Source organism: Strix uralensis, chromosome 8 (genome assembly GCF_047716275.1).
Source record: "Strix uralensis isolate ZFMK-TIS-50842 chromosome 8, bStrUra1, whole genome shotgun sequence".
In the NCBI taxonomy this organism is placed as follows: Eukaryota; Metazoa; Chordata; class Aves; order Strigiformes; family Strigidae; genus Strix; species Strix uralensis.
In genome coordinates this window covers 1802529-1817844 of record NC_133979.1, presented here as the reverse complement: position 1 = coordinate 1817844, position 15316 = coordinate 1802529, and the positions used below count along the sequence as shown (strand labels likewise).

The 15316-nt window shown below is 39.2% G+C and overlaps 1 protein-coding gene across 2 annotated transcripts; it reads right to left on the bottom strand.

The window, feature by feature from the left end:
- Positions 1-679: 679 nt before the first annotated feature.
- On the bottom strand, positions 680-15004 carry DEPDC1 (DEP domain containing 1). 2 transcript variants are annotated; one of them, XM_074877152.1, is made up of 12 exons: positions 14957-15004; positions 13843-14108; positions 12828-12978; positions 11568-11686; positions 10996-11126; positions 10560-10607; positions 7095-7235; positions 5741-6607; positions 4949-5121; positions 3798-3974; positions 3332-3517; positions 680-1305 (listed from the first exon to the last, which is right to left on the bottom strand). In XM_074877152.1, the coding sequence occupies exons 1-12, from the start codon at positions 15002-15004 to the stop codon at positions 1165-1167; spliced, it is 2448 nt and encodes an 815-aa protein (XP_074733253.1). In that variant the 3' UTR covers positions 680-1164. The 2 variants fall into 2 exon arrangements, with proteins under 2 accessions (XP_074733253.1, XP_074733254.1); XM_074877153.1 differs by lacking the exon at positions 5741-6607.
- Between the last annotated feature and the right edge of the window lie 312 nt (positions 15005-15316).

Sequence of the window (15316 nt, the reverse complement as noted above, 5' to 3'; positions counted from 1 at the left end):
TCAATCAATCCTTAAAGGTTCATCCATCTTTTTGCTATACTACACTATTTTTACTCTGTTAAGAGTGATTTTTTTTCATTAAATCTTCTTTAAAATTCCCTTGAGTGCCCAGGCTTTACACCTACACGCTACCCCTGTCTCTCTGGGAAAACAAACAAAGGGATGTCAGGCTTCTTTTTTGATGGATGCAAATATGGGGGGAAAAGCACCCATTTCTCTCCAAGCCCAGTACTGAACACTAACATCATTCACTGCTTGCTACTTTTTAGGTTTTCTGCCTGGAGCACATCTGTCTAAATATTAAGCCGGGATCTTTATGAAAACACTTACTTTGATTGTTCTCTCACAGAACTACTCATGCAGATTTACTCTTGTAGGGAAGCCTTGGCCCCACCAGAATTAACATGCAAACTCCTAACTCTGGAAACAAAATAGGGAAATTTAGTGTATTCTGATTCTATTCATTGTCACTTCATGTATCATCCACCACTTCTATTATTTTGGGAAGTATACCAATAGATCCAAAATAAATTTTCCATGAAAATGTCAGAAATATACCTAAGACTTTTAATATAAATATACAAAAGCTTTTATGAATTTTACAGATTAGATGAACAGAAGTATTTTATGGAGTCAGATAATAATTTATTTATGGTGAATTTCTGGCTCCCTTGGAAACAACAGAACCAACTTCTAAATTGGGTCCAAACTCAGAGAACATTGTTTTGTTTAAAGTATTTTGAGAATACAAAGAAGGCACTTATTCACAACATATGGACATCAAAAAACCTACACAAATGATAGACGGCACAAATTCCTGAACGGACATTTAAAAAGTTACAACAATATGCATATCATTAGTTTCCCATATGAAAACCATATATAAATTTTTGGTTACTAATAGCTTCATGCTTATTTTCACATTTATTTTACTGACCACAATATATTGTAATAATTTGTAAACAGATAAATATTTACTTCTCTTAGCAATCATTCAAAAGTTATCTGCACAAAAAAAGTTATTTTGGCACCTTTCAACATAGTGTCCATGTAAACATTTCTTCCTGCTACACACACAGCCACCACCAAATTTCCACAGCAAGTGCCCTTTGGTAAATCATTCATCCATCCATCCAATAAGTAAGCAGCTGAAGTGTGGTGAAATTAGTATCTTAGGCTACGAAATCTTGGTTTTCTTAGGCTAAGCATTGGTTGTTTGATGGTAGGTTTGTTCTCAAATAGCATTGCTTCAGTTTCTGTAGTTGGAAATCTGTTCTGGTAGATTAGAGGGTATTCCTTCTGAAACTAGAAAACACAAAAGTGAAAAATAAAATACCAGACTCCAGCAAAAACTCCAGCCATGCGGGGCGTGAGCATGAATCACCCTGTAAGGATGTGTATCAGCAGGAGCAGCAAGACTACTGGCATGTAAAGTAACTGCTGAGACACCTGACCAGAGCTGTAGCCCTTTGTGCTTACGAGTTCACGAGTGATAAACAAGGAGTCAAACAAATTCCGTCGGTCACTTCATTGTCTGTTGAACTGAGAAAAGCTTCTAATCGTGTTTTATTCCCAAGGATTTTTAACTGCTGTGATGGGAATAGAGCAATGAGTAAACACCGTGCTGTTCTGCCTGCCAGGATCTCCCCTCACAGCTGCTCACCGTGTTGTTCCTCGGCTGAGTAACAGCACGGCTACGCCTTGCCTGAGCCAGGCCTTGTCTGAGCCTGGCCTTGCCTGAGCCCAAGCCACAGGACCAGCATTTGCTGCCCATGCAAGGCATGGGAGCCAGCACGTGAAGCCATGCTGCCCAGCCAGCTCTCTTTATGCTTGGAAACCTGCCTTTCAAGAATCACCATGATAAATGTTTTACCCAAAATGGAAGTTAAGATTGAGCAGATTTTGAAGGTATTCTTTCAGCAAAGCTTCCTACTTAACCAAAGGAGTTATTTTTCAATTCCTGCAGATACACAACTAAAAAATATCTGGCTTCAGGTATTTTTGACATTTTGCCTGTCTTCTGTGTAAGGCCTCAGGAAGGAACAAATAGTGGCGAACACATCTGTGCATCAGCCAAAGCTTCCTGCTGACTGATTCAAACTACCGAAAATGACATCGTGTATAACTTTTGGTGTTGATACAAGTTGGAGCTATCCCTCTAGGAAGTGCCATGGATTTGGCTTTCCCCAATTCAAAGTATCAAAACTGAATAATCGCTCCAAAAAGTTGTGCCTTATCACACCACTAGCTATCCAGCACAAGTGGCAAGACTGTAATGATGTAGCTCTGCAAATTTAAAAATAAACTTTGCTAACATGCAGCTGTTACAGTACAAGCAGCTTCTGGGCTTTGGGGGGAACTCCTCAAAAATTTAAATATATACTTCAAGTTTACTATTAGAGGATTTTAGTTCTCCCTCCTCCCCACTTCACCTGCTTAAAGTGGCACTGAGTATCACTTCTCACTGCTTGCTTACTCCAAGTTTTAATCGACCGTAATTAACTATTCTTTACATGCAGGAAGTTTTAACGAACTTGAACAAAAGTCCAGCCTTCACTTTTACAGGATCAGAAAGTTTTCCCTACACATATGAAAGTCAGTGTTGCAGAAGCTGGGGGAGGGGCACCAAAAAGAAAGAAATGTGCTTGCTCTGAAAAGCTGCTTTTTCAAATTTGAGTCACAAGACTTGCTTAGGAGATTCTAGGACAAGTACAATACTTTTCAATTGGTCAGAAATACTTGCCAAAGGTTTTCCAAAAAACAAAAAAACCCTCCAGTATTAAATCCCGCCAGAATTGCTGTTATTTTAGCTTTAGTATTAGGCAATATGTTAATAGGCCACAGAAGTGCCAGATAATCTTGAGCCATATACATGTTACAAAACACAAAGCTAAGTCCACAGGAAAGAACACTGCAGAGCTGTGAACAGATAGAGCTTGACCTCTTAAACGAAGAAAATCACATTGATTGATTTTAAGCCCATCTATAGCATTTTAATGGTAAACTCGTATAGCCAGCACACCACAAGAAACCATGCTGTAATTCTATTGCACACAATGTAACGGAGAGCCGTTATCTTAGAATATTTTTATCCTGGTTTTAAATCATTGTTTGAACACCACTGCTGCCAGACAGCATCAAATGCTGTATTAGACACCATCTTTAAAAGCCCAATCCAAGCATGCAGTCAAAAAAGCATTAATCATCTCTTCTGTAGAACAAGCATTTCTCTCTAGACAGTCTGCTCCTGTTCTGCACCAGGGCCTAGTGCCCGAGATCCTTCCCTCAAAGGTGTTTTCAGAAGTAGACAAAATATCCAGCAAGTTCTTACCTGTTTTAACTTTTTCTTTTTGTCTTTCACAGACAAGTTTTTATCTTTGATAATGTTCTCTAAGAGCTCTGCTACTGCAGCCTGAGAGGTGGAAACCCTTTGTTCTTCAAACTCCTCAGGAGTTATTTGTCTGCAGTATGAATACGTTGGCAATATGGCACAGATTTCTTCCTTCGGGTATTTGCACTGAAACAAGAGTTGAAGAAGGGGTCTGCATATACTCAAATGATTATGTGCTATTTCAGGAAGAAATAGTTTGTTCAGTAACAAATGTCCAAGGATACTAACTTACAGTGACATCACAAAACTTTATAATGTAGCTGATATCTATGACTGCACCAAAAGTTTAATAAAAGTTTGCATTCAAAATATGATGGTTTTATTTACAGTTTTCCCATCCCACCCTCAGAAGTAACAAATACTCCATGATTAGCAAATAAACTTAAACTTCTATCATGTCACCAACCTGAGCCATCTTCACATGTTCTATGTGGTCTTGCACTGCAACCTGCAGGTAAGTTGGTACTTTAAATATTTCTTGTTGATGGTCCATTAGAAATGAAACTAATCGTGTAGAAAGTAACTCATCAAGATCTACTTCTTCTGCACAGCACAGCACGCATCGAGAAAAAGTCTGTATCATCTAGAATTGTTTAGCAGATTGTTAGTATGTGAAGTTGAGGGATTTGCCTTCTTTCCAGTCTATCCAGTGGCACAATGAATTCTCCAATACCACCTTTCATTGCAATCTCTCTTGCCTGCACCACTGGTCAAGAGAGGAGGAAAACTGATTGTAATTTTTTTCCTCATCTGAAATAAAGAAACTTCTTGTAACATTAGACCTGTACTTTTTTTTTTTTGAATTGAACAGTACTTTCAATAAAGAAATGCATATTTTAAAGAGGTAATAATAAGAACAAGTCATCCCCTGTAGAAAAGTGTACATGTTCGCTTAGCCATCTTGAGACAAGTGAGATGACTAAAAAAGCTGCAGAGCCAACCTAACCAAGGTGCACCTCAAGATCCAGTTTTGAATAGCTTTAAAAAACATTTTTTTTCAACTTTCATATTTCCAGCTTTTAGTAGGCTTCTTTTAAATTAGCATGTGCAGGTACTTTGCTGTTTTATCTAGTCTCATTTGACAAAAATCTTTAGTCATTCCAATGAAAGCTTAAATTCAGACCTTGAAGCTTGTCTTTAAACTCACTAGGCAGTCAATTTACTACTTTGGAACTGTTTTTGTCATACCTTCACCTACACGAATGTTTAGCCCAAGAAAGGTTTTCTACAGAGACTTTGCCAATACCTTTTAAGTTAAATGGCAGTTGGGTGAGAAATCGCACTAAACAATCATTTGCATTCTTCTAAGAAATTATTTCCCTTCTCCTCCCAAAGTAAACAAAAGCAGCACCAATATTTGAAATATATTAGGATGAAAACAAGAAGGTGCTTGCTTGAAGTCAGATTTTTTGTAAATATTCTGGAGATGAAAAATCTGCCTGTTAATCATTATTTCATTGCAATGAGTCAAGCACCTCAAGCACAGAATACTGCCAGTATTCTCAGCGTTACTTCAGCCATGTTAAAACAACAGATACGTTGCGCTTATTCTCTTACCAAAGAACGTGTGCCCATCGCATCATGCAGTCGTGGCATATCAACATTTTCACTGATCCGAGAGATCATGCGCATTAGGAGCTGAATCTTTCTACGATTTGGTGGTGGAAGCAACAAACAACATATCTGTAGTGCTTCGACAGCAATTCTTTCTAAATGAGGCTGAAGGAGATCTACAAGTTAATTGTAAAGACAGCTGTCATTAAGATTTAATCAACTTTCAGGATATTTTTACCTCAGTACAAGAAATCTCATTTTTTTCAATATGGTAATCTATGTTTCATAGAAGACAGCTGTAACGTTGTAAGTAATGTTACATGGCCTTTTTTTGTGTGGTCATCTTCAACTTGCTTCATTATGATAAACTGCTGGTACAATTGAGACCATAATACAATTAAGAAATGACACTAATGTTATTCCCAGAAAATGTGCTTCAAAGACCAGAGAAAGACATCTTCTCCAACAGGCAGGTCCCTGCAGATTCCCTGCCTCACTCACAGACAATGTCTAGGCCAGAATTACTTATCACTTACCTGAACAGAAAGGTGAATTACCAACACATCAAGTTTAAGACTCCAAAGATACTACACACTAATGTTTGTTAGCAGAGGTACAAAGGGCTACCTTTAAGCAGTGCAATTTAGCAACCAGGTTTTTTTCTTTTTTAAAAAACTCACAGATCAAGTTATACGCATATCAAAAAACCTAGCAACAGTGCCAAAGATTAAGGAAGCAGAGATTAGTTAGTCATCACAATAAGCCAATACAACATGCTTTAGAAAGCCATCTTACTTTGTGTGCCAGTCAACATATAAGAAGAGTGAGTGAAAGAGTATTCTGAGAGTTCTGTGGTACTTTTGCAGAGTCTCTTTTTGATGGTGATATCAGAAACCTCATTCCCGATGTCCACTGAAGTAACCACACCAGAGGTGTTTGGTTTTCCTTGCCCACAAAGTTGAGACCTTGGCTTCACTGTGATTTCAGCAACTGGTACATTGATGCTAGTGCAACTTTTGGAGTTCCTCTTACCAAGTAAACTCAGAGACCTGCACATTTGCTTCGATCCATGATTTTCATTGAATAGCTCTTTACCCTGAGCAGTTGAGGCAGACACTCTCTTGATACCACAGGTTTGGTTTTGACATGTATTATCAAAACCAAGCTCCAACACCAAATTAGCTTTATGCTCATATGGTAGTGATTGTTTTCCATTTCTTGTGCTCACATCACTTTGCCTGAGAGAATCAGATTCTCCTTTATTGCATATACTTGCAGTAGCATCTCCAATTCTTTCCAAAGAGTAACATCTCGTCCTAAATGTTTGAGGTGGATCTTGTTCATTCCTGAAACCCGAAAGATTTTGACAACTTCCTCCTATTAGATTACCACCACTATCTTGTTTATATGTCAGTTTATACTGCTGCAGTTTCTTTGCACATTGGTTTTGAATAGTTAGCTCTTCTGAAGATGACTTCCTGGAAGATTCATATTCTTTCTTTTTTTTGCCAGGCTCTTTGCGAAGTAGGCTTAGAAGAAGACACTCAGTTGACTTGAAAGAGTTCAAGTGAAGAATTTTTGAAGGTTGTGGGTCACATTTCTCGTCTTGGACAGAATGCTTTCCACTGCATATATCTGGAATTGTGACGTAGCCACACATAACTATCAGAAAATGAAATATAAGTTAAGATGCAAGTGGTATGAAAATGAACAAGTTCAGAAAGAAAGCTGCTATCCAAACAGAGAAGACAACAAATATAAGACACTAATTTATAGTTGACTCTGTTAGTAGAACCAAAGAAAAGCTTAGCTTAGTCCAAAAGCAATCTAACAAGATAACTGCAACCAACATGCAAGAATAAAGAAAGTTGACACACTGCAATAGTGAGGGACAGGAACAAGCATGTATTTTTAAATTATGGTTATTGCCTATTTAGAATGTTAGCTCAAACAGCAATTTATAGAGAATAGTATGAGACAGAACTGCATTTCAATTAATACTGTAACAGAGATTGAGAGCATTGATGATCTTCCTCAGACTCAAGTGCCATACAGATTAGGGGGTCATGATCTGCTTTGAATTACAGATTTGGTCCCCACTTGGTATCAACTCATAGCTTGCACTGATTATTTCTAAGTTCATACATACCTAAAATATTAACAAAAAGTTCATAGTATTCAAAAGTAAGTAATGGTTCAGGAAGATTGAGAAAGTAATCAGCAACTGTTCTGAACACATCCCGTTCAAACCCACTGTAAGTTGGTTGGCTCATGTCATTATTTCTAGGCCCTAAAAAGAAGTGAAGAAAAAGATTTACAAAAGTATTTACTCTCACAATTCCATTATTAAAGAAAAAAAATTTAAAAACTCAACACAAGTTTGTTTTTGTAGGAATGACTGTTTCACAAGAAAAGAATCATGTCAGCAATATACAAATATTTTGTTTAGTTTAGCACTGTACCATCTGTAAGCAAAAACAGTGTAACATATTCTATATAGCCACTGAGGAGTTGTGCTCAGTTTCACACCAAGAAAATAAGAAGATAACTCATTTATGCCCTTTATAGGTTCCTCAGAATGACAGTCACAGACTTCTAGCACTTTCCTTTGCTCCCAAACTACAGCAATTGCAGTTGTCCCACAGGGAGCTGTAGCTTCCAGACCAAGAAGCTCATGCTATGGCCAACTTTGAAGAACGTGCCGAGAAGCTGGCCAGCGTACACACATTGCTTTACACCCAAGCCAAACCCAGCTGGGCAGGGTCCTTTCCCTTTGTGGGGATCTCCTCTTTTCAACTCCTCTATTCAAATTGTTCACCACTACTCCCATGGTGGATCTCTTCTTCAGAAGTGGACAGATAATCCAATAATCCAAGAGATCTTGTTGTTAAACCTTGACCATGTTGCTACAGACAAGGAAAAGAATGAATGAAAGGGGTCCTGGTACAAACAAAATTTGAAATTGTGTAGATATTTTAACCCTAGCATTATCATACTCCACTGAACTCCTACAAATGAAATAAGCTACCTTACAAAGCCAGTTCTAATGAATTAGGAGATGGCAGTTTTAATTATAAACAGAACTAGGGAAAAAATATAACTTTTGATATGACCAAACTTCATAATTATAACTACATTACCACACACTACACTAAAAATACAGTAGAGCAGTGTTCTCCCTGCCAGTATAAGTATTTTTAGTTTTCACTGTGCAAAGTAACTACCGCCTTAATCATTTGGTTACAGCACAGCTAGCAGATGCAGAGATAAAACCTCCACTTGAACTAATTCACTCAAATTAGAAATTGAGAGTTCAAAAAAACCCGAAAAAGCTTGCTTGCAGTTTTGGTGCCATGAACACAAAGACCTATTAGTTCTAAATACAGGACTGATGTGGGAATTAAGGTATTGAAACACTCTCAAGATCAGTGCTCAGCTATATTTTCCACTTTGATTTAAATCCACTCACCACGCTCTTCCCTGTCCTGCTTTTCCTAATAGTGCTCTTCATGTAAGAGGCTCTATGTTTTTGGGAATGCAGTTGAAGAGAGTCATGTTGAAGAAAAAAAGAGTCAATTTCACAAGAGTGTACGCTGCAAACTGAACTTCTGAAGCCACACTAACCCTGTACAGACCCCCCTGAGCAGCTAGAGACTAGGCAGAGGTAGATACACACACCACCCAACCACATTACAGCCAGTACAGCTTTGAGGGGAGCTAATGAAGGAGAGCACCAGGAAAAGGGGCAAGAGCTAAACAGCAGGGCAAGTACCCACATAAAAAGAGCTCATCATCTCCAATTTCATTTGAGAGGCACTCATCTAACACTAGCGTGCCCTGTTTGTCATTTAAAGAGGCAGTTTTGAAAGAGAAGAAAAAGAAAAAAGTCTAATTGTCAGTTTGTCCTCTGCTTCTCCAGAATCTTTTCAAAGCTTGCTTCATAGAGATGCAAAGCTCACATAATCGCAATCTGTATGTTTGTAACACAACTTCAAACACATCTGACAACAGAAGCTTCAAAGCCAGTTTCATAAAAATCAGTGGCACTGTAAAGAAGAAACACTATTAGTACCGCACAGGTCTGCTACAGCACACGCTGAAGAACACCACTCCTTTATTAGCAAGAGATTCCACATCAGACCGAGCCATTAGAAACTGAACTTCATTAGGTTCACTGTGAAAGCACTTTTTCCCCCTCCCCATTGTGTGAAAACCTGTGTTAATTGTATTGCTCCACAGTAAATACTTTCCCAGTGGTTCCAAGGCAGCTGCTCAAGTACACTTAACACTGATGCCTCGGGTAACCCAGTCTTCTTTGCTGAAGTTCAAGATTTAACATCATGCCTTTCTAAATTATACATTAAGCAAATACACAAAGAAAACAAACCAGAAGCACTAAGTTTGCTGTAAATTCTAACCACATTGAGTTTTACTGATTGATATTTCATACACTGATCAAAACAAGGGATGAGTGCAGACTGACTCTCACTCTGCAGACAACGAAAGTTCAGTTCTGTCACAAAACATGTTTAACAGCTAAAAATGCCTGACTAAAAAAAAAATCCATCTCATCCACTACGCAATGATTGTTAAGACACTGAAGGCCTTCTCCACAGCTGAACTGATTAGCACTGAGGGATATGGTGTAGTTGGGAACTGTTAATGTTGGGTTGATGGTTGGACTGGATGATCTTCAAGGTCTTTTCCAACCTAGACAATTCTGTGATTCTGTAACCACAAAACGGTTTTAAGCAGAAGCTTTTCCTAAGACAGTTTGAAGAAAAAGGTGGGGAAGCAGATAAGGAGGTACCGGAGGAGCTACCCTCCCACTCCATGATCCAGGAACAAGTGAGTGGAACTCTTCCTTCTGTTCTCATGACAAATTTAGTAGACCATCAAGCTGACTATATGAGCATGCCTTTACCCCAATCCCTTTGCAAAATTTTGTTTGATTTCTTCCAAGATAAATAAAAAACTAACTTGTTTCCTGTGAATTGGTCTCCTCAGTTTAATATGAAATGTAAGAAATGTTTTAGTCCAACTCCTAGTCAGTAACTGGGAAAGGAAAATCCCTTTACTCCTGAAAAACTGCATTAGAAGAAACCAGACACAGGTTTTGCCCAACGACTCAAGATTTCTTCCTGCTTCTTTGTTAATAGGAATTATTTTCATAAAAAACAGTCCTTTTTTCTGGCCTCAGACAGCATGCTTCTGCTGAAAGCTTACAGTTTAATTAATTCTCCTGCACATTTAATGGATTAAGGAACACTGAAGCCCCTCCTCTTCCACTAATTTAACCTGTTCACGTTGCCAAGAATTCATGTGCAGAATCATACAAAACAGCCGAAAAGCAGGATAACTAGCTAGAGTGCTAAAGGACTGATATCTTGATTACCTGAAATATAACATCTTCAAAATGTGTTAGCTCTTTTAAGTTACATTTCTGTGCAGTAATTTGATATGTATTGCTTTCATTGCTTCTCGGCATATCAAGGCACTTAAGATTATTTCCATTTCCAAAATGAAACATCACAATTGATCTTAACATGCAAGTATACTTCACTTTCAACTCAGAATAGGTTTCTGGAACAGAAAAAGCTATTCAGTTACTTACAGTATGCCAGGCATTTCATAGCTGACAACACCCAGTGAGGGAGGTCATCTAAAATAAACAAGTACATTATTTATATATATAACCTCAAAGACTTAATAACAAATACATATAATGGCTCAAATCTAATAAATATAAGAGATCAAATTTAAAACTAAAGATATTAATGGTTGGAGTAGATGATCTTCAAGGTCTTTTCCAACCTACATGATTCTGTGATATTACTTAAGATATTTAAAATAAAAATCTGTAAGTTTAAAAGTGAATGCAATACACCTACAAAACCTTCTACACAAATATACTGAACTGTGCTCTAGTTTGTAAAAGGTGTAAAAGAGGTGTAAAAGACAGACCATGAAACATATGACTTTATTTATTGTTGGTTGCAATTGTGCCATACAGAATCTTTAAGCAAAACCAGGAAAAAAAAAAATCTTACCCGATTTGTTCTGCAAAATAACAACACCGTGTCTGCTCGTGTTAGTCATGTTGTATATGACATACTCAGGAACTATCTGTGTTGGCTGCAAGACTTCTTCCAAAGATGGGAGGCCTAAAATGGTTTGCAAACTGTGGGGAGGAAGAGAGCAGATGTTGTCTAAAGAGTTTGCTAGCAAGGAACAAAACCAAGTTCTTTCCATATCTATTCCAACACCAGTTACTTGATAACCTAGTCTCCGGTTTATTAAATTCTCACTTCCAAGAGGACAAATTGAAGACACACTTTTTCCTGGGACAAACACCAAAAATCAGTAAGAATGAGCACCTATGGTACTTAAATATACTTCAAATATACCAGCAACAATAAGTTTCAATAAATTTCTTAAATGCAACAATCCAATGTTAATACATACGTTAAAAAGCATATGTAAGCAATAGTTAGTAAAAAATATTCAACTTAAAACATAATTTTAAAAATTTTTAAAAAATTTGCAAGTCAAAAGCTTGATCAGGCCATTACATACCCGAAGCACATATACAAGAATGTACTTTTTACAGTGTATTACTCACTGTATTAGAATGATATTTCTCCAAGTTTCTTCCACATACTCCTGGCTTATTTCCTTCTTAGGCAGTGTGTCTTCCTTGTTTTCCTCTATGATATCTGGCTTTGTTTTTTCTAAATTTTCCTAAAAATGAGCAGGTTATACTATAAGATAATTTTGAAGTATCCTAAGAGGCTTGTTTAAGTAAAAATTGTTCTCAAAAGTATAGGGCATTCTGCAGAACATTAAATTCCAAAGCATAATCAACTAAAAAGCAAAAAAGGACACTATGAAAAGAGACCTAATCGTCTCAGAAGTCAGTGTAAAAGATGAAAACACATAAAATCCAAATGCATTAGCAGGCAAAGTACTCTCCTTTAGGATCACAATCTAAATTCAGAAAGTATGCACACACAGAGATCTCAACAGAATAAAGGGCCAAACACTCACATTCAATCATTTTCAAAAAGTAAGCAGAACAGTTAAATATGTGCCTTTTACTTGTCCTAAATAACAAAAATATATTAAGTTTCAACAAGAACATATTGGTCAGATCATTTCTAGAACTCCAGCTTCCAACCCTCTCAATACTTTAAAATACTGTGGCAGGGATAATTCTGCACAGAAGGAGACAAAACAAACAAAAGAATCCAGAAGAAAACAAAAAAACCCTCCCACACTGATGACATGAGATGCTCAATTGCTTACACATACATACACAATTAAAACTCTGTAACCCCAGATCATACTGTTGCAAAATTAGCCCTATACTGCAACGGATGGGGAGTCAGTGACCTTTCAGCTCAGGTAACATGGCTGCATTAATAACACTTTAACCACCCTCCCACCCCTCTTTCCCTTCCCAAACCTGCTGCCAGTATGAAGTTTAAAAACCAACTTCTTATAGGTTTAAGAACATACTTAATGTCTTCTGTCAAATGCATAACCCCTTTCACCTGCTGACAGCACTGCAAAAATGCCATGTTACAGTTTTGTTTGAATATTTATGGACCATTTAATAAAATTTCTTTTTGTACATGCAAGAAAATAGCACATGTCACCAAGAGACTTCAATATAAAATATAGCTGCAACTTTCTATTATACCTATATAAATGTTCTATCTCACTACCTAGAAGAACCTACCAATTCATTTGTTCAGCTAGAAGGGAAGATGACACAACAGAACAGTGTCACTAAAAGATAATTGCTTCTAGGTGGGTTTTTTTATTTAGGAATAAAGAATTACATGGCAACTACAATTATGTAAGATAGATAAATTATTACCAGAGACCGTAGCAACTCATGTTTTTTAAGAGTTCTCCTGGATAAATGCGGCAGTTTAAAAAGCCTTTCTTTGTCTCTAGAGAAGTTTTCCAAGTTCTCTTTTGGTGGACACAAGCTTGGTAGAGGTTTAACTGGAGATGTTGAAGGAAACCTGTAATGAATAGGAGAGGTGTTAAATACATTTAGAATACATTAAAAATATAAGAAGTCACTTAACCAAAACCATACCCTAGCAGTGTGATTCTGTAAGATTCTGAAAAGATTCAGGAAAGTAAGAAAATTGCTGAAATTTTCTCTTTAGAACACTGTTTAGGACAAGAGGTAATGGCCTCAAGTTGCCCCAGGGAAGGTTTAGAGTGGATATTAGGATGCATTTCTTTCCAGAACGGGTTGTTAGGCATTGGAATGGGCTGCCCAGGGAAGTGGTGGAGTCCTCATCCCTGGAGGTGTTTAAGAGTCAGGTTGGTCTTTCCAGCCTTGATGATTCTGTGATTCTGATTCTGTTTAACATTGTCATACTATAAATAAGCTTTGGGCTACTTTTCTTGATTTCAAAGTCAAGTTGAAGATACTCAGCTATTTATACAGCACTGAGAGCACACTTTGAGAAGCGAGGGTCATTAATACCCTTAATTTAAGAATTTAGGAAAGACTGTTTCCCACTTTGACTTTCTGCAAAACGCACAAGAGAAGTAGACACAGGACTAGTAGCACAGCACGGAGCTCCTACAATAAATTCTCCTTGGCTCCACTCCAGAGCACTTGAGTGTAGCACACACGCCAGTGAATAACTGGACTAGACAAAAGCACAGAAACAGCCCTCAGCATAGAGGATGTATGGTCTATACCACGAGTCAGAGTAAAGTAAATCAGTGAGTGCAGTAAAATGGTGGTAATAATTCATTTTTGGCCCAACTGCTCAACCCAAAGCAAATTATTTTTGAGAATCTGAGCATTAAGGTTCTGAAATAAAAGTCTCAACCTGAAGAGCTCTGTTAACTGGTCAGTTCAGTACCTGTACAGTGCACCACTGTCTTCTAAGTTTTCAGATCCCCATCTCCCTTTTACATCTTCAATTACATGGTTCTTGAGAAACTTTCTTAATAACTGAACAGTCTGCTGCCTAGTAACATCAGGACCAAAGTTACTGTTATTCCTTAATACTTCATGGAGCCAGTCTACAGCTTCAGAGGCAGTGAAACAGCTTCCGTGTTTTTTGAAGTGTTGTCTGTGTTTCCTTAATGGCATGCCTGCTCGGAAATATTTTGTAATTTCATTCCACTGCATGGGAAACAAAACAGCAAAGAACAGAAGATTAAAGCCTGAAGCTGATTGTTGTAATTATCAGTTGAAACAGTATTATATTAATAAGCATATAAATGAAATCACAACATTAATACTAACAAATATTGAGAGTTATACTAAATAACATAGTAGTATTAATACAGAAACACTGAAGTTCAGATTAAAAAACAGGTAAACATTTCATTTAGGTTTTTATCACATTCTTCTATAACTGAAAATAAGGTTAGAGTTTCACAGACATAAGTTTTATTGACCTGGCCTGCACAGGCCCAGTATTTACACCACCTCCGTTTCCTGCGGCACTGTCAAACCACATCCAGAGCAGCTCTCAGACATGAGATAGATCCAGAGGGTACACACACACCAGTTTTAAGTTTGAAAGTATTTTCCTCCCTTCCTATCTACCCGCACAAAACTAGACGACACGCTGTAAGCAGCAGGCTCCTCTTACTCAGCTATCACCCCATTTTCGAGGAGCCAGGCGCTACCTCCCCCCGAAAGCCCTTCCCGGGGAGGGTCCCGCGTTGCGTGGCAGCGGTCACGGGCAGGGGGAGTGAGGGCGGCACAGAACCCCCTCCTGCCCCACAGCACCCCAGTTTCCACGCGTTGCGTTCAGACAGCACCGAGCGCAGTCACCCCCGACAACCCCACGGCCCCGCGCAGCTCCGGACATCTCCCTGACCGCGGGGGTCACGTTACTTTGTGCTTTATCCCTGAGGCAGAGGCCTGGGCTGACGAGGGGGGCCCGGGGGCCGCGGCAGCAGCCCGCTTCCCTCCTCCCACCCCACGAACCGGCCCCGCCGCCCCGGCCCGCCCGTCCTCACCAGCTCGGTGGCGCGGTAGGGCCCCGGGCCGGCCGGCCGGCTCGCCATGGCGCTGGGCGCAGCCCCCCCGGGCCGCCGGGACCCCCCGCCCCGCTTCACGCAGCCCAACGGCCGCCACCGCCGCCCCGCGCCGTTTGAATCCGCGGCGCGAGCCGCCCGCGGAAGCGGATTGGGCGTGACGCGCGCGCCGCCCCCTGAGGGGAAGGGCGGGAAATGTCCCCTCAGCGGCCGCCCGGCCGTGGCGGCACTCGACAGGACTTTACGGACCGATGTTTAATTTAATTTTCTCCCTGCGGTATCGACTGAGCTAAGCTGTCCCTCCCGAGCCGCTTCACACCGCTCGTTTTGGCCTTGCCTGAT